Source organism: Salmo salar, unplaced genomic scaffold, assembly GCF_965601325.2.
Source record: "Salmo salar unplaced genomic scaffold, fSalSal1 ptg000687l, whole genome shotgun sequence".
NCBI classification, from domain to species: Eukaryota; Metazoa; Chordata; class Actinopteri; order Salmoniformes; family Salmonidae; genus Salmo; species Salmo salar.
Window position 1 is genome coordinate 724,413 of NW_027675464.1, and position 19,522 is coordinate 743,934.

General features: G+C 40.3%; 1 protein-coding gene across 1 annotated transcript; it reads right to left on the reverse strand.

The window, feature by feature from the left end:
• Positions 1-1,121: 1,121 nt before the first annotated feature.
• LOC145877124 (uncharacterized) lies at positions 1,122-14,693 on the reverse strand. The gene is made up of 2 exons (XM_082972416.1): positions 14,663-14,693; positions 1,122-3,530 (listed from the first exon to the last, which is right to left on the reverse strand). Exons 1-2 carry the CDS (start codon positions 14,691-14,693, stop codon positions 2,725-2,727), a joined length of 837 nt encoding a protein of 278 aa, XP_082828542.1. The 3' UTR covers positions 1,122-2,724.
• Positions 14,694-19,522: the final 4,829 nt, after the last annotated feature.

A 19,522-nucleotide genomic window follows, 5' to 3' on the forward strand; every position in this document is an offset into this window, starting at 1 on the left:
TACATGACATCTACAGTGGTTATGTTTCATTATAGAGAACATGACATGACAATACATGACATCTACAGTGGTGATGTTTCATTATAGAGAACATAACATAACAATACATGACATCTACAGTGGTGATGTGTCATTATAGAGAACATGACAATACATGACATCTACAGTGGTGATGTTTCATTATAGAGAACATAACATGACAATACATGACATCTACAGTGGTGATGTTTCATTATAGAGAACATAACATGACAATACATGACATCTACAGTGGTGATGTTTCATTATAGAGAACATGACAATACATGACATCTAAGTAGCTGAATATGATTATGGACTAACACTTTGAAGGACACAACTCATGTTGTTCTGGTTAAACAGTGGGGATTTTTTTTACAATTAGGAAATAATATGTCATGTTTTACTCGTACCTCAGCCAGCATTGTGAATGGTTAGGAAATAATATGTCATGTTTTACTCGTACCTCAGCCAGCATTGTGAATGGTTAGGAAATAATACGTCATGTTTTACTCGTACCTCAGCCAGCATTGTGAATGGTTAGGAAATAATATGTCATGTTTTACTCGTACCTCAGCCAGCATTGTGAATGGTTAGGAAATAATACGTCATGTTTTACTAGTACCTCAGCCAGCATTGTGAATGGTTAGGAAATAATACGTCATGTTTTACTCGTACCTCAGCCAGCATTGTGAATGGTGTCTGATGCAGTGACATACTAGACCATGGCAGTAAATCTAATACTTAGGTGTTTTTAGGCATGAAAGGTCTGGGGTGGTTATAAGTTACATCTCTGGCCATGCTGGCAGGGTCTGAATCAAACCCAATGTCCAGTAGGATTGATCTGTTTGATCCAATTGTTTGTTTCAGTTTTCAGGAGTTGAATCCTTTAACATATTGTTGATTTCAACATTTTTCATTTTCTATAAATGCACTGGGTTGGTTGAAAAGTGATACTTAAACTTACATACCAGCACTATTTTGACATAGTGGAAGATATACTGAATTTATACTGTTTTTCATACTAAGATGGACCAAGATACGTGTTGCTTTTGCACATATTTGTTCATTAGTTTTGCAAAAGTCTGTTGATTGTCAGTCATTGGGTTCATTAGTTTTATATGTTCAAATCAAGCTTTATTTATACAGCACATTTCAGACATGGATGAAACACAATGGCTTCACAGGGAAAAGAAAACAAAAAAACAATGAAAATAAACAGCAATATTTACCACAAACATAAGAGGATAAAAAAAATGAAGAATAACAACTGAAAGACTAATGAGCATTCTAAGGAAAATTAATTGATTACAATATTAACAATTGGATGTTATATTCAACCATAACGAGATGGACAAGCCAGCACAGGTCTAACACATTGACTAACTGAGGTGACACCAATCAGTGCGTCCTACGTGCTAACGAGCTAGACGTGCTAACGAGCTAGACGTGCTAACGAGCTAGACGTGCTAACGAGCTAAAGTCCAACCTCAAAACATAAATGGAAAAACCAAAGCCTGTAACACCTTCCACCTTAAGACAAAAAATATATCCTATATTTTTGATGGACAAGTTTGCTCACCACCAACAGAAAACAACTTACATTTCATATTAAAATCAACAAAAATGCTTCCCTTCTACAATATAAACATGGTGTCCACTGGATGTCAACAATTAAAAACACGTATTTCTAAATAATAATATACAATCGTATTATTTTTTTCTCCTTTTTCTTTCTATAGAATCCTAAATCCCACTAGCTTCTAGAACACTCGTCTTCCTAAAACTCACTAGCTTCTAGAACTCTCGTCTTCCTAAAACTCACTAGCTTCTAGAACTCTCGTCCCCTTGGAACGAGCCCAAACAAAACTCATCTCCAATACGGAAAAACGTGCAGTCAAAATAAATTGTGATCCATGGCAACGGACTGGCTAAACACAAAACACTAAACTTTTTAACTGCCCACCCTTGAGACAATCAGCAACCAAGTTGTCCTCACCACAGACATGTCTGATTTCAAGAGGAAACTCCTGCAATATCCGTAGTAACTTTCCACCTCATTGCAGAGCTTCTCTCTCTTTTCAGTGTTCACTAGATAGGCATGTTGTTGGATCGGGGCCCAGTCCCCAATGTCATGCTCTAGTACACTTGGGTTGGCACATCTGAGAATTAACCCTGATATTCTAAAAGCAGGGCAACAGTGATGCATTTACATTTAAGGGTCGCTGAACAAAGGAACACAACACTTATTTGTCATCACTCATCGATATCATGTTGAAATCAATTGTGCGAGAGGAGGGAGATGAGGTTGCACGTCCTGTTAAAACTAACAGCTCAAAAACCACATGGAATATGGGAATAATGTGTACATCACTGGTTAGAGTACAATTTGTAGAAAACAGCTAGCTACATTTTGAAGTGTTGCATTGTGATTCCAGTGCGTCACCAACGTGGTAAGTGTAACAGAACTCTTTTTTTGTTAGTCACTTTTTGTTAAATCACATAAATAGTAACTCTTCCATTTCAGAGCCTGGATTTTTCCCCCTGAGGCTAAAATCAATTGAACAACAAACGTTTAGGGTTCTACATTCTGACGTTATTAAAATACTCCTACTACAATGTTAAAACATTCTACATTGTGACATCATTAAAATACTCCTTCTACAATGTTAAAACATTCTACATTGTGACATTATTTCACTGATATCATGAAACAACTCCTTCATGTAGTTTCTGATGTTTGATCAGAGATCTTTTATCAGAGTATCTCTTCCCACACTGATCACAGCTATAAGGTTTCTCTCCTGTGTGTGTTCTCTGGTGTTTAGTTAGACAGCTAGATGTAGTAAAACTCTTCCCACACTGATCACAGCTATAAGGTTTCTCTCCTGTGTGTGCCCTCTGGTGTGCCGTCAGACAGCCAAACGTACTAAAACTCTTTACACATTGATCACAGACATAAGGTTTATCTCCTGTGTGTGTCCGCTGGTGTACTATCAGGCTGTTTAGCTGAGTAAAACTCTTCCCACATTGATTACAGCTATATGGTTTCTCTCCTGTGTGTGTTCTCTTGTGTATAGTTAGATAGCTAGATGTCGTAAAACTTTTCCCACATTGATTACAGCCATAAGGTTTCTCTCCTGTGTGTGTCCGCTGGTGTACTATCAGGCTGTTTAGCTGAGTAAAACCCTTCCCACATTGATCACAGCCAAAAGGTTTCTCTCCAGTGTGTATCCTCTGGTGTGATTTCAGAGTTTGTAGCCGAATAAAACTCTTCCCACATTGATCACAGCCATAAGATTTCTCTCCAGTGTGAATTCTTTGATGTATTTTAAGGCCTAGTGAAGAGTTGAATCTTTTCCCACAGTCAGAGCAGCAGTGAGTTCTCTTCCCTGTGGGTCTCTGCTGGTGTTTCTTGAGGAGTTCTGATCTGGAGAGACTCTTCTCTGCCTCGTCAGCATCATGAGGTTGTTGAGGCTCCCCAGAGGATCCACGATAGTCCCGTCTCTCTCCTGTGAGAACAAAGTCAGGCAGATGGTTAAAGGTCCACAACAGCAGAAATCCACTGTTTATTTGAGGTAAAAGGTGATGCCCAGAGCGTACCCATGAAGTTGTACAACAATTGACGTCTGTTAAAATATTTGACAATTAAGACAGTCAACTTAGCAACAATCATATTTTGTCTTGTTTTCACATTAGTAGAAACTAGAAAAGTTTTTAAAGTTGTTGAAACCCTAAGCAGTGTGCCAGATGACTTTTGGTCTCCAATATTGGCCCCTTTCTGTGTTTGCTAAAATTGCGACACGAGGTCAATGCGCACACAAAAATGATTGCAGAAACACTTCCCTGCTAATGAGGAAACCACTAGTTATGGATGTAGTATATCTGCTAATGAGGAAACCACTAGTTATGGATGTAGTATATCTGGTAATGAGGAAACCACTAGTTATGGATGTAGTATATCTGCTAATGAGGAAACCACTAGTTATGGATGTAGTATATCTGCCTGGAGCAAAAAATAGTGAGCAAAGATTTTAGTTTTCACAATGTATTCTGAATATTACAGCACAAGATCAGGAGTGCTACTCAAGGAAACTCACATTAAGCTCTGTGTCTATTCACTAATTCACCACCGTGGGGGAAAACTCAGGGGAGTTCTCATAGGCTGACAGCAAATATAGCCTCCATTTACAGGTTGCTTATGAGTGCATTTCACATTAAATATGGATTATAATTGTAAGACTCGCTTGAATCACCTACTTAATATGTTTGTGTTATTGTCGCATATCAACTGATTTATACTTAAAAAACACTTCAACCAGTAAAATGCTCTTTGGCTAGCTTTAACATCAGCCTGACAATGAGGGTTTGTACACTAAGTGTTTAACAAATTGGCCCATAACTTCACCTAACAATAACATAGACCAACTGTAAGACCCATAACTTCACCTAACAACATAGACCTACTGTAGGACCCATAACTTCACCTAACAACAACATAGACCTACTTCACCTAAGACTATATATAATTTTATATTTCAGGTGAAACATGGAAACTAACATGTCTTTGTCATGACATTTCATAACCTGATCACCAGATAATTTTGTGAATAATCCCACTAGGCTACTCTGTAATGTGTTGTCATTCTAAATGTCCTGAATAAAGGAAAATAGCTCTGTGTGTTGTACAATAGCCTATCCATCAAGGAACAGTTCTCTACACATTATGAGCTAAGTATCTCTGTGCACAAACAGAGTAATGAGACCCTACTGTAAATCAGCCAGACAGTAACACATTATAAACATCGATTTGTTTGGGATGTTGGATCCAACGTGGAGCACGGCATAACTGTCTTTACCAGAGTAATGAATGAAGAAGCACTTTGGTTGTTGTTGCATGTCGTGATGTTTGTCATGTGACTGTCATTCAGAAAATGATTTCCTGGATCAGCTGATGATAGTTGAACATGTGACTGTAACTAAACAGCTACAGTATTAAGTATTATGTGTAATTATTGAAGAACGACGTTAATGACAGTATCTATTTGGGTGTTGTCAATAAAGTTAAGGTGACTCTCGGTTAGAACCATTGGATTTAGCAAACTCTGAAATTATTTAGGATTTCTGTGCCCATGAAAACTGTTTTTCCAGCGTAACATAAGGAGACACTAAATGTTACGTAGGTAGAGAGCATTTCAGAGATCTGAATACAAAAAACTGTCCTAACAGGACAATAACCTAAACCACAAGGCCAAATCTACACTGGAGGAGCTTACCAAGATGACATTGAATGTTCCTGAGTGGCCTAGTTACAGTTTGGACTTAAATCATCTTGAAAGTCAATGGCAAGACTTGAAAATGGCTTTCTAGCAATGATCAACAACCAACTTGACAGAACAGGAAGGATTTTAAAAAGAATAATGAATATTCACATGAAGATCAGTCGCCTATTGGATGACATCACGACTTCCCATCAAGCCAACTCCTTGGAGGCCTTACTATGACATCACTCACTCCTTCTAGTTTGCAGTTGTCTAAAAAAGCACTATTTTGCCCAAAACATTTATTTGTTTCCCATTAGTGTGTTTATACTTTACTGTATTTATATCACTTTTCAACAGGAAAGGACGTCATGAACAATTCATACAGTACAACAACATATTCAAGTGTAGAATGCCCTTTTAAAATCACACATTAGTTCAACAACTGCAGAGTTTGTGTCCCTGTTTTATCAGATATTACTCACTGTATTTACTGGTGTTAACCAGATCAATGTCCCTGTTTTATTAGATAGTACTCACTGTATTTACTGGTGTTAACCAGATCAATGCCCCTGTTTTATTAGATAGTACTCACTGTATTTACTGGTGTTAATTAGATCAATGCCCCTGTTTTATTAGATAGTACTCACTGTATTTACTGGTGTTAATCAGATCAATGTCCCTGTTTTATTAGATAGTACTCACTGTATTTACTGGTGTTAATCAGATCAATGTCCCTGTTTTATTAGATAGTACTCACTGTATTTACTAATGTTAATCAGATCTCCAGTCTTCTCTTCTTCGTCCTCCTCTAATGTGACAGTAATCTCCCCCTCTTCATCCTTCATTCCAAAAACGTCTTCATTTTCTTTCACTTCCTCCTCTTCTTTTACTGTAACATCCTCCTCCTCTTTCACTCTGAACGCGTCTTCCTCTTCTTTCTCTGTAACCTCTTTCTCTTCTTCTTTCACGGTAACAGCCTCACCCTCTACTTCTTGTTTTACTGTGACATCCTCCTCCTCCTTCTCCTCTTTCACGACAATGTTCAGCCCCAGAGCTTCTTTCTCCGTCCAACAGACCTCTTCTTTAGCAGGAGGAGAGTAGCTTAGTGAGCGCATGGTCGGGGATGTTAGCTAGCTAGGCTAGTGCTAACTTAACCAGCCAGATAGTTGACTTACAACGTAAATATTAAATTAAATGGGGTAGCTAGTTGTTTACACATAAGTATGTCTAAATCACAGTTACAATTAAACCAGGAAAGTGTCTAAAGAACTTGAATGTTCCGACTTTGTCAGCTAGCGAGCTACCGAGGTGGCTGCAGTTGTTGAAGAAGCGTTCCGTCCACTAGATTATACGTCACACTAGAAACATCGCCTGAAAGACACATATCGCCATCTGCTGTCTGGAGGGAGGAAACGCAGTTGAGGAGGGAAAACTATTTTTATTCTTCATTGAATTATAATATTATAAAGCAGTTTAGGGAAACGTTTTTTTCTCTCCATTAAATATTAATATTATATCAACACGTACAAAAAGCAACAAGTGCTGTTTGATTAATTCCGTTTTTTATGAGAATTTAAAACAAACTCTACATCTACTCCACTGTATTTACTGGTGTTAATCAGATCAATGTCCCTGTTTTATAAGATGGTACTCACTGTATTTACTGGTGTTAATCAGATCAATGTCCCTGTTTGACTCAGTCAAAAAACAAGATATCAAAATAAGCACCTAGTTATTAATACCCTTGATAAAGATGAGCAAAAATGTATAAAATAAATCAACTTTAACCACTACCAGGATATTTTAGCCCAAAACCTGGTTACCTCTCTGCTAGGAGGCTGAAACTTGGCCATAAGGGGATCTTCCAGCAAAACAAAGAAACTGTTAATTGAGCACAAAATCAAAAATGTTCTATGGCCAACTCAGTCTTCGGACTTGAACTCCATTGAAAACCTGTGGTTTGAATTGAACAGGGCAGTCCATAAGACAGACTAAATAAATCAAGGACCTGGAGAGATTCTGTATGGAGGAATGGTCTAAGATACCACCCAATGTGTTCTCTAATCTCATTAAACATTTCAGTGTCATTATCCTCCCAAGGGGAGAGTGCTGGAGTATTGAAAACATGGGTAGCAATAATTCAGACCCCTGCCTTTTGAGAATTACATGTTAAACTAAATCTCTTTCTCTGAGCAATTGTATTAGTATAAAATAATATAATTTCCCTTTTTTTTGGTGTAACAATACATCATGTAGATGTATATAATGAACAGACTAGGTCTATACTGCTCCTACATGGTGTAACAATACATCATGTAGATGTACAGTGGGGGGAAAAAGTATTTGATCCCCTGCTGATTTTGTACATTTGCCCACTTACAAAGAAATAATCAGTCTATAATTTTAATAGTAGGTTTATTTGAGCAGTGAGAGACAGAATAACAACAAAAAAAATCCAGAAAAATGCATGTCAAAAATGTTATAAATTGATTTGCATTTTAGTGAGGGAAATAAGTATTTGACCCCCTCTCAATCAGAAAGATTTCTGGCTCCCAGGTGTCTTTTATACAGGTAACGAGCTGAGATTAGGAGCACACTCTTAAAGGGAGTGCTCCTAACTGTAAAGGGATAATTCCAGTACAGTACATGTGTAAAGGGTGTAGAGGGATAATCCCAGTGCAGTACATGTGTAAAAGGATAATTCCAGTACAATACATGTGTAAAAGGATAATTCCAGTACAGTACATGTGTAAAGGGTGTAAAGGGATAATTCCAGTGCAGTACATGTGTAAAGGGTGTTGAGGGATTATTCCAGTGCAGTACATGTGTAAAGGGTGTAGAGGGATAATCCCAGTACAGTACATGTGTAGAGGGTGTAGAGGGATAATCCCAGTGCAGTACATGTGTAAAGGGTGTTGAGGGATAATTCCAGTGCAGTACATGTGTAAAGGGTGTAGAGGGATAATCCCAGTGCAGTACATGTGTAAAGGGTGTAGAGGGATAATCCCAGTGCAGTACATGTGTAAAGGGTGTAGAGGGATAATCCCAGTGCAGTACATGTGTAAAGGGTGTTGAGGGATATTTCCAGTACAGTACATGTGTAAAGGGTGTAGAGGGATAATTCCAGTGCAGTACATGTGTAGAGGGATAATCCCAGTGCAGTACATGTGTAAAGGGTGTTGAGGGATAATCCCAGTGCAGTACATGTGTAAAGGGTGTTGAGGGATATTTCCAGTACAGTACATGTGTAAAGGGTGTAAAGGGATAATTCCAGTGCAGTACATGTGTAAAGGGTGTAGAGGGATAATCCCAGTACAGTACATGTGTAGAGGGTGTAGAGGGATAATTCCAGTGCAGTACATGTGTAAAGGGTGTTGAGGGATAATCCCAGTGCAGTACATGTGTAAAGGGTGTAAAGGGATAATTCCAGTGCAGTACATGTTTAAAGGGTGTAAAGGGATAATCCCAGTGCAGTACATGTGTAAAGGGTGTAGAGGGATAATCCCAGTACAGTACATGTGTAAAGGGTGTAAAGGGATAATTCCAGTGCAGTACATGTGTAAAGGGTGTTGAGGGATAATTCCAGTGCAGTACATGTGTAAAGGGTGTTGAGGGATAATCCCAGTGCAGTACATGTGTAAAGGGTGTTGAGGGATAATCCCAGTGCAGTACATGTGTAAAGGGTGTAAAGGGATAATTCCAGTGCAGTACATGTGTAAATGGTGTAGAGGGATAATCCCAGTGCAGTACATGTGTAAAGGGTGTTGAGGGATAATCCCAGTGCAGTACATGTGTAAAGGGTGTAGAGGGATTATTCCAGTACAGTACATATGTAAAGGGTGTAAAGGGATAATCCCAGTGCAGTACATGTGTAAAGGGTGTTGAGGGATAATTCCAGTGCACTGGTTATTGACTGGAGACTTAAAATGCTGAAAACAGGTCCCTAGTGGAATGACAACAACATGGCTGCTTGTTAAAGAAGAGATGGAGAGAGAGACAGAGATAACCGTATACATTGCACATGGACCGTAAGAAATCCTGAAGGTATTGAAATGCCTGGGCTCGCAGGGGATGTGTTAATTCATAACCCATCATTTATACCTGTTAGTTCATAACCCATCATTTATAACCCATCATTTATACCTGTTAATTCATAACCCATCATTTATACCTGTTAATTCATAACCCATCATTTATACCTGTTAGTTCATAACCCATCATTTATACCTGTTAATTCATAACCCATCATTTATACCTGTTAATTCATAACCCATCATTTATACCTGTTAGTTCATAACCCATCATTTATACCTGTTAGTTCATAACCCATCATTTATACCTGTTAATGCATAACCCATCATTTATACCTGTTAATTCATAACCCATCATTTATACCTGTTAATTCATAACCCATCATTTATACCTGCTAATTCATAACCCATCATTTATACCTGTTAGTTCATAACCCATAATTTATACCTGTTAGTTCATAACCCATCATTTATACCTGTTAATGCATAACCCATCATTTATACCTGTTAATTCATAACCCATCATTTATACCTGTTAATTCATAATCCATCATTTATACCTGTTAGTTCATAACCCATCATTTATACCTGTTAGTTCATAACCCATCATTTATACCTGTTAATTCATAACCCATCATTTATAGCTGTTAATTCATAACCCATCATTTATACCTGTTAATTCAGGGGTGGTTCAGACAGGCTGGCACGCTCCCTGACCTTACTTGACAGGAACTAATGGGGATCCATTATAAACCCCAGGAAGAGTAGCTGCTGCATTGACAGGAACTAATGGGGATCCACAATAAACCCCAGGAAGAGTAGCTGCTGCCTTGGCAGGAACTAATGGGGATCCATAATAAACCCCAGGAAGAGTAGCTGCTGCCTTGACAGGAACTAATGGGGATCCATAATAAACCCCAGGAAGAGTAGCTGCTGCCTTGACAGGAACTAATGGGGATCCATAATTAACCTCAGGAAGAGTATCTGCTGCCTTGGCAGGATCTAATGGGGATCCATAATAAACCCCAGGAAGAGTAGCTGCTGCCTTGGCAGGAACTAATGGGGATCCAATAAACCCCAGGAAGAGTAGCTGCTGCCTTGGCAGGAACTAATGGGGATCCATAATAAATACAAATACTTGTATCAATATTTTTGTCTCTCTTTACTCTCGGATTCTAAAATGCTAATTGGCATCAAAGTAGACGACATGCAAGACTACAAATCCCTGCAAGCTCCTGCATGTCATCTCTAGCCAACACCTTTCACAGAACAGGTCACTGAATTGTCCATTGAAATACATTTTGACACTTTAATCATTGCAACATAAAGGCCTGATTGGTGGAGTGCTGCAGAGATGGTTGTCCTTCTGGAAGGTTCTCCCGTCTCCACAGAGGAACTCTGGAGCTCTGTCAGAGTGAACATCGGGTTCTTGTTCACCTCCCTGACCAAGGCCCTTCTCCCACGATTTCTCAGTTTGTCCAGGCGGCCAGCTCTAGGAAGAGTCTTGGTGGTTCCAAACTTCTTCCATTAAATAATGATGGAGGCCACTGTGTTCTTGGGGACCTTCAATGCTGCAGAAATGTTAAAAGTAAATACATTTACAAAATGTTCTAAAAACCTGTTTTGGGTTTGTCATTGTGTGTAGTTTGATGAGGGTGAAAAATTATTCAATTTTAGAAGAATGCTGTAACGTAACAAAATGTGGAAAAGGTGAAGGGGTCTGAATACTTTACGAATGCACTGAATACCCCTGGTAGACTTTCTACCACTGGCAGAGTTTTCTACCGCTGGCAGTTTTGTACACAGTCATGTGATACGTGGTATAGAAAAGTCCAATCTTAGGAGAGTACATGGGAGGCACTATACTGTGTGTCTGCATGTGTCTATCTGGTCAAAACCACTGATACAGGAGCCCCTCCACCCTCTGGTGGGATGGATCATGTCTACAGAGAAACTTAGATTTGTGTGTATTTGGTATATGTTGTAAAATTGTTAGATATTACTGCACTGTCGCAGCTAGAAACACAAGCATTTCGCTACACCCGCAATAACATCTGCTAAACACGTGTATGTGACCAATAAAATGTGATTTTGATTTGAAATAAATGTCCTATTTATCAAAGGTGCTTTTGGCTGGTGTCAAAATGACTTCAAAGGATTTGAATTTGTTAAAAGTCCATTTTGATACAGAAACACTAAACCATGATTTAGATTTATTAAGAACAAGTTGATTGACAAAGTCATGAAAAATTGGAAGAATTTAATAAACCACATTTTGGCCATGATAAAAAGATATGCCTCTGGGATCAAAATGATCCATGTCAGAAGTATGGTTCAATGCAAATATGTAGTGGGTGTAAAGTTTGTTTCAATTTCTCACTCATTAAAAACGAATCAATCAACACATGCTTCTCTTTGAACGACTTAATATAATATTAAACTTTTATGAAATAAATGAAAAATAAACGTTTGGTTCCTCAACTGCGTTGCCCAGTCCAGTCAGCAGATGGCGATGTGCGTCTTTTAGGTTCAGGCGATGCTGCCAGTGTGACGTATAATCTAGTGGACGGGACGCTCCTTCAACAACAACAGCTAGTCAGACACCTCGGTAGCTTTCTAGCAAACATAGCTACAACATTCACGCTCTTTACACTGTTTTGGTGTATATTAGTCTCTGTGTATTAAACACACTTCTGTCGTATGTACTTGTTGGCTCATTTTATTATATATTTACGTTGTTTGTCAGCTAGCTGGTTTGCTAAGTTAGCTTAGAACTAGGCTAGTCGCTAATGCTAGCTAGCTAACATCCCCGACCATGAGTTCACTAAGCTACTCTCCTCCTGTTAAAGAGGAGGTCTGCTGGATGGAGAAAGAAGCTCTGGTGAAAGAGGAGGAGGAAGAGGAGGCTGTTACAATACAAAAACAAGTAGAAGGTGAGGCTGTTACCGTGAAAGAATCAGAGAAAGACGTTTCAGTGAAAGAAGAGGAAGACGCGTTCAGAGTGAAAGAGGAGGAGGATGTTACAGTAAAAGAAGAGGAGGAAGAGGAGGATGCAGTTTTTGGAGTGAAAGAGGAGGAGGGGGAGATGACTGTCACATTGGAGGAAGAAGAGGATGTTGGAGATCTGTTTAACACCAGTAAGTACCGTCTCTGCAGTCGTTGAACCAATATGCAGTAAAGGGGTTCTACACTTTAATGTTGTTCTGTAGGAATGGCTGAAGCTACACTGTAACGTGTAGAACATCAAGAGTGGACCATCAACAAAACGTTAACAATTGATCAAATGCATCCAATGACAATGCCTGAAATACTGTAGTCCTCAATATCTCCTATTAGATTAGCCCAAGATGTTCTCTTAAAGGGGCAATCAGCAGTTGTTACATCCATTTGGGGACTTATACATTAATGATATGTACCCATCTGTTTCTTGAAGAATTCACTTATAAATGCCTCATGAGCTTAGTTCAACTGTCGAACCCCATCAGAACCCAAAATATAAGCTTTTATTTACTCCAATGTTTGTCAGTAAATATAAACAAACACTGTATATCCTCAAAACATGGTTAAAACTAGAATGTTGATATCATGGATGGTTACATTTCTCCAGCCCCATCCCTCAGCTTTTTACTGAAACGGGCAGGGAGTACGCTTTGTTATTGTTTCTACTGCTGATTGCTGCCCCCGTTACTCCTCAAGGTCCAAGGACTGTATGTTATTTTCAGAGGTAGACTGGCTCTGTTCAGGTAAAATAGTCAAATAATCCATCTAAATGTGAATTGATTCTCAATTGCAATACGTTTCTAGAAGCATAAATTGCTGTACTTTCATATCAATTCAGAGTAATTTCACACAATATTTAAATATCACATCAAAATAATTTCACATAATACTTTCCGGACTAGTCTCTCAGTCCCTGCTGCTGAAAAACATCCCCACAGCATGATGCTGCCACCACCATGCTTCACCGTAGGGATGGTGCCAGGTTTCCTCCAGATGTGACTCTTGGCAGTCAGGCCAATGAGTTCAATCTTGGTTTCATCAAGTCAGAGAATCTTGTTTCTCATGGTCTTAGAGTCTTAAGGTGCCTTTTGTCAAACTCCAAGAGGGCTGTCATATGCTTTATACTGAGGAGTGGCTTCTGTCTGGCCACTCTACCATAAAGGTCTGATTGGTGGAGTGCTGCAGAGATGGTTGTCCTTCTGGAAGGTTCTCCCATCTCCACAGAGGAACTCTGGAGCTCTGTCAGAGTGACCATCAGGTTTTTGGTCATTTCCCTGACCAAGGCCCTTCTCCCCCAATCGCTCAGTTTGGCCGGGTGACCAGCTCTAGGAAGAGTATTCCATTTATGAATGATGGAGGCCACTGTGTTCTTGGGGACCTTCAATACTGCAGAATTATTTTTGGTACCCATCCCCAGATCTGTGCCTCGACACAATCCTGTCTCGGAGCTCTACAGACAATTCCTTCGACCTCATGGCTTGGTTTTTGCTCTGACGTGCACTGTCAACTGTGGGACCTTATATAGACAGGTGTGTGCCTTTCCAAATCATATCCAATCAATTGAATTTACCACAGGTGGACTCCGAACAAGTTGTAGATACATCTCAAGGATGATTAATGGAAACAAGATGCACCTGAAAGCAATTTTGAGTCTCATAGCAAAGGGTCTGAATACTTCAGTAAATAAGGTATTTCTGTTTTTTACCTGTTTTAACTTTGTCATTATGTCATTATGGGCTATTGATGACACCCCTCAGATACAAGAGCCTAACCATCAGAAAAAAACCTCTTCCTTAGCCTACTCCTCCCGCTGCTGCTTGCCTTCGTAAATTCTGATGTTATGCTCCTATAGTTTCTGGTGATGGTGATGCGTGGTGCAGACCTCACTACCCTCTGGAGAGCCTTTTTCGGTTATGGGCAGAGCAGCTGCCATACCAGGCGTTTGATACAGCCCGACAGGATGCTCTCGATTGTGCATCTGTAAAAGTTTGTGAGTGTTTTTGGTGACAAGCCGACCATTACACTGGATAATCACAGCTAGCTAGCTGCTACCGAGTGGCCCAGCCTCGAAGCTAGCGTTGAGCCAGGCCCATCTCCCGGCCTGCTCAGTGGACCCTATGATCACTCAGCTACACAGCTGATGCCTCCCAGACTCTTCACTAAGACGACTAGAAGCCACTACATCACCGGATTCCTGCCGTAAGCTCTGGACCTTTGCACCGGAGTGGCTATAGTGGCTAATTCCCTTGTCCCGAAGCTAGCACCAGTTAGCCTTGAGCCAGGTGCATCTCCCGGCTAGCAAACAAAATTACTCCAGCTACAATAGCTATTTTGCCACTTGGCCTGTACCCTTTGTCAACACGGAGCTCCACCGATCCATCACGACTGGTCTGCCGACGTAATTCCGTCCGATGTGCCCTCAACCGGCCTTTGCAGGACGTCGGTGACGCCCTTGTCCCGAAGTTAGCACCAGTTAGCCTCGAGCCAGGCGCATCTCCCGGCTAGCATAGTAACGACTACTTACCGGCTTCCCTGTTTCGTATATTCCCGTTCACTGGACCCTATGATCACTTGGCTACATAGCTGATGCCTGCTGGACTGTTCATTAATCACGGTACTCCATTTTGTTTGTTTTGTTTATCTGTCGGCCCCAGCCTCGAATTCAGGCCCTGTGTGTATTTAACTGACCCTCTCTGCCCATTCATCACCATTTTACCTGTTGTTGTTGTCTTAGCTGATTAACTGTTGTCTTACCCGTTGTTGTCTTAGCTAGCTCTCCCAATCAACACCTGTGATTGCTTTATGCCTCGCTTTATGTCTCTCTAATGTCAATATGCCTTGTATACTGTTGTTTAGGGTAGTTATCCTTGTTTTATTTTACTGCAGAGCCCCTAGTCCTACTCAACATGGCTCAGAGAGCTCTTTTGTCCCAACTCCCACACATGCGGTGACCTCACCTAGCATAACTAGTGCCTACAGAGATCCAACCTCTCTTATCACTCAACACCTAGGTTTACCTCCACTGTACCCGCACCCTACCATACCCCTGTCTGTACATTATGCCTTGAATCTATCCTACCACGCCCAGAAATCTGCTCCTTTTATTCTCTGTTCCCAACGCACTATTCAACCAATTCTGATAGCCTTTACCCGTACCCTCATCCTACTCCTCTGTTCCTTGGGTGATATAGAGGTTAACCCAGGCCCTGCGTGATGTCCTGGCCGTGTCTGAATCCTGGCTTAGGAAGGCAACCAACAATTCTGAAATTTCCATCCCCAACCACAACATTTTCAGTCAAGATAGAACTGTCAAAAGAGAGGAGTTGCAATCTACTGCAGAGATGGCCTGCAAAGTTCTGTCATACTTCCCAGGTCCATGCCCAAACAGTTCGAGCTTCTAATTTTAAAAATGAATCTCTCCAGAAATAAGTCTCTCACTGTTGCCGCCTGTTATAGACCCCCCTCAGCTCCCAGGTGTGCCCTGGACACCATATGTGAATTGATTGCCCCCTATCTATCTTCAGAGTTGGTTCTATTAGGTGACCTAAAACTGGGATATGCTTAACACCCCGGCCGTCCTACAATCCAAGCTAGATGCCCTCAATCTCACACAAATTATCAAGGAACCCATCAGGTACAACCCTAAATCCATAAACATGGGCACCCTCATAGATATTATCCTGACCAACTTGCCCTCCAAATACACCTCTGCTGATTTCAATCAGGATCTCAGCGATTGTTGACTGCATCCGTTATGGGTCCACGGTCAAACGACCAACCCTCATCACTGTCAAACGCTCCCTAAAACACTTCTGTAAGCAGGCCTTTCTAATCGACCTGGCCCGGGTATCCTGGAAGGATTTTGACCTCATCCCGTCAGTAGAGGATGCCTGATTTTTCTTTCATTATAATTTCCTCACCACCTTAAATAAGCAAGCCCCTTTCAAAAAATGTAGAACTAAGAACAGATATAGCCCTTGGTTCACTCCAGGCCTGACTGCCCCCGACCAGCACAAAAACATTGAATAGTCTCTGCGATATGCAACTTTTCAGAAAAGTCAGGAACCAATACACAGTCAGTTAGGAAAGCAAAGGCTAGCTTTTTCAAACAGAAATTTGCATCCCGTAGCTCTAACTCCAAAAAGTTTTGGGACACTGTAAAGTCCATGGAGAATAAGAGCACCTCATCCCAGCTGCCCACTGCACTGAGGCTAGGAAACACTGTCACCACCGATAACTCCACAATAATCGAGCATTTCTCTACGGCTGGCCATGCTTTCCTCCTGGCTAACCCAACCCCGGCCAACAGCTCCCCACCCCTCGCAGCTACTTCCCCAAGCCTCCCCTGCTTCTCCTTCACCCAAATTCAGATAGCTGATGTTCTGAAAGAGTTGCAAAACCTGGACCCGTAAAAATCAGCTGGGCTAGACAATCTGGACCCTCTCTTTCTAAAATGTTCCACCGCCATTGTGGCAACCCCTAAATGCAGCACTAACCTTTGATGATCTTCATCAGATGACAATCCTAGGACATTGTTATACAATACATGCATGTTTTGTTCAATCAAGTTCATATTTATATCAAAAACCAGCTTTTTAAATTAGCAAGTGACTAGCATGTGACTAGCATTCCCACCGAACACTTCCGGTGAATTTACTAAATTACTCACGATAAACGTTCACAAAAAAAGAATTATTTTATGAATTATAGATACAGAACTCCTCTATGCACTCGCTATGTCCGATTTTAAAATAGCTTTTCGGTGAAAGCACATTTTGCAATATTCTGAGTAGATAGCCCAGCATCACAGGGCTAGCTATTTAGACACCCAGCAAGTTTAGCACTCACCAAACTCAGATTTACTATAAGAAAAATGTTATTACCTTTGCTGTTCTTCGTCAGAATGCACTCCCAGGACTTCTACTTCAATAACAAATGTTGGTTTGGTCCCAAATAATCCATAGTTATATCCAAATAGCGGCGTTTTGTTCGTGCGTTCAAGACACTATCTGAAAGGGTAAATAAGGGTTACGCGCCCGACGCGTTTTGTGACAAAAGAATTCTAAATATTCCATTACCTTACTTGTGTCAACCGCTGTTTAAAATCAATTTTTATGCTACTTTTCTCGTAAAAAAAGCGATAATATTCCGACCGGGAGTCGTTGTTTTCGTTCAAAGAGAGAGAAAGTAAACATGGTGTCGGCTCGTGCACGTGCCTCCAGTCTCATTGTTCTCTGTTCAATGATCACATTCAGAATACATTGTGAAAAACTAAAATCTTTGCTCACCATTTTTGCTCCAGGCGGATAAAGTACATCCATAACTATCGGTTTCCTCATTAGCAGGGAGGAGTTTCTGCAATCAAATTGCCCTCGTCCCGCAATTTTAGCAAACACAGAAAGGGGACTATATTGGAGACCAAAAGTAGTCTGGCACACTGCTTAGAGGTTCAACAACATGAATAACTTATTTCTAGCCTACAATCATCTATGTTACTGCTAATGTGAAAAGAAGACAAAATATGACTATTCTTGCTCATTTTAAGACAAATGTCAAATAATTTTAACATTCATTACAGACGTCAATTGTTGTCCAACATCATGGCTATGCTGTTGGCATCACCTTTTACAGTGGATTACCGCTGTTGTGGGCCTTTAACCATCTGTCTGACTTTGTTGTTCACACAGGAGAGATACTTCACTATCGTGGATCCTCTGGGGCGCCTCAACAACCTCGTGATGCTGACGAGGCAGAGAAGAGTCTCTCCAGATCAGAACACCTCAGGAAACACCTGCAGACATCCACAAGGAAGAGAACTCACTGCTGCTCTGACTGTGGGAAGAGATTCAACTCATCAGGCATTAAAATTCATCAGAGAACACACACAGGAGAGAAACCTTATAGCTGTGGTCAATGTGGGAAGAGTTTTACTACATCTGGCCATCTGACTTCACACCAGAGAATACACACAGGAGAGAAATCTTATAGCTGTGGTCAATGTGGGAAGAGGTTTGCTGCATCTAGCACTCTGACTCTACACCAGAGAACACACACAGGAGAGAAACCTTATAGCTGTGGTCAATGTGGGAAGAGTTTTGGTCAATCTTGCCATCTGACTCAACACCAGACAACACACACAGGAGAGAAATCGTATAACTGTGATCAATGTTGGAAGAGTTTTGCTGCATCTGGCCAGCTGACTTTACACCAGAGAACACACACAGGAGAGAAACCTCATAGCTGTAATCAATGTGGGAAGAGATACTCTGATTAAACATCAGAAAATTCATGAAGGAGTTGTTACATGATATCAGTGAAATAAAATGTGGAATGTTTAAACATTGTAGTAGGAGTATTTTAATGATGTCACAATGTAGAACCCTAAACGTTTGTCCCCTGTTCTATTGATTTCAACATGATATGGATATTAACCTCAGGGGGAAAATCCAGGCTCTGAAATGGAAGAGTACTATTTATGAGATTTAACAAAAAGTGACTAACAAAAAAAGAGTTGTGTTACACTTACCATGTTGGTGACCACCTGGAATCAAAATGCAACACTTCAAAATGTATCTGGCTGTTTTCTACCAGTTGTCCTCTAACCAGGGATGTACACATTATTCCCAGATTCCGTGTGGTTTTTGAGCTGTTAGTTTTAACAGGACGTGCAACTTCATCTCCCTTCTGTCACACAATTGATCTCATCGTGATATCGATGAGTTATGAAAAATAAGTGTTGTGTTCCTTTGTTTAGGGACCCTACATTTAAATGCATCACTCCAAAATGTAGCTGACTGTCTTCTGCAGGTTGTCCTCTAACCAGTGAGGTAAAATATATCTCCCATTTCCATGTGTTTTTGTTTTGTTGTGTTAGTTTGAAGAGCAGATTCAACCTGATTTCCCCCCTAATCGATATCAGTGATTTATTGCTACTTGTCAAAACAACAGTGTTTTTGGTGCTTGTGCAGTTTATAAGGTGCTTGTTTAAAAAAATACAAGTAATATGATTATTGTGGCTGATGTTTGTGTATATAGCACATGTTATGTTTAGGTTTTCACTTCATCCCAAACTGTTTCTGCATATTGGTTATTGATTTGGACACGTTAAAACTGTGTTTTGACATTGGGGCTATTTCATATTTACATTTCATGTAACATTTAGTAATGATATTTATTTATGCAACCAACTGACAATTTTTTTGGTACAAT

What these genes read in the sequence shown, in the direction of transcription:
- LOC145877124 (XM_082972416.1), bottom strand. Translation starts at nt 14,693, where the DNA reads ATGGATCGGTGGAGCTCCGTGTTGACAAAGG. An exon ending in GAGCTCCGTGTTGACAAAGG is followed by an intron (nt 3,531 to 14,662) that starts GTACAGGCCAAG and finishes TTGTTCTCACAG; the next exon opens with GAGAGAGACGGGACTATCGT.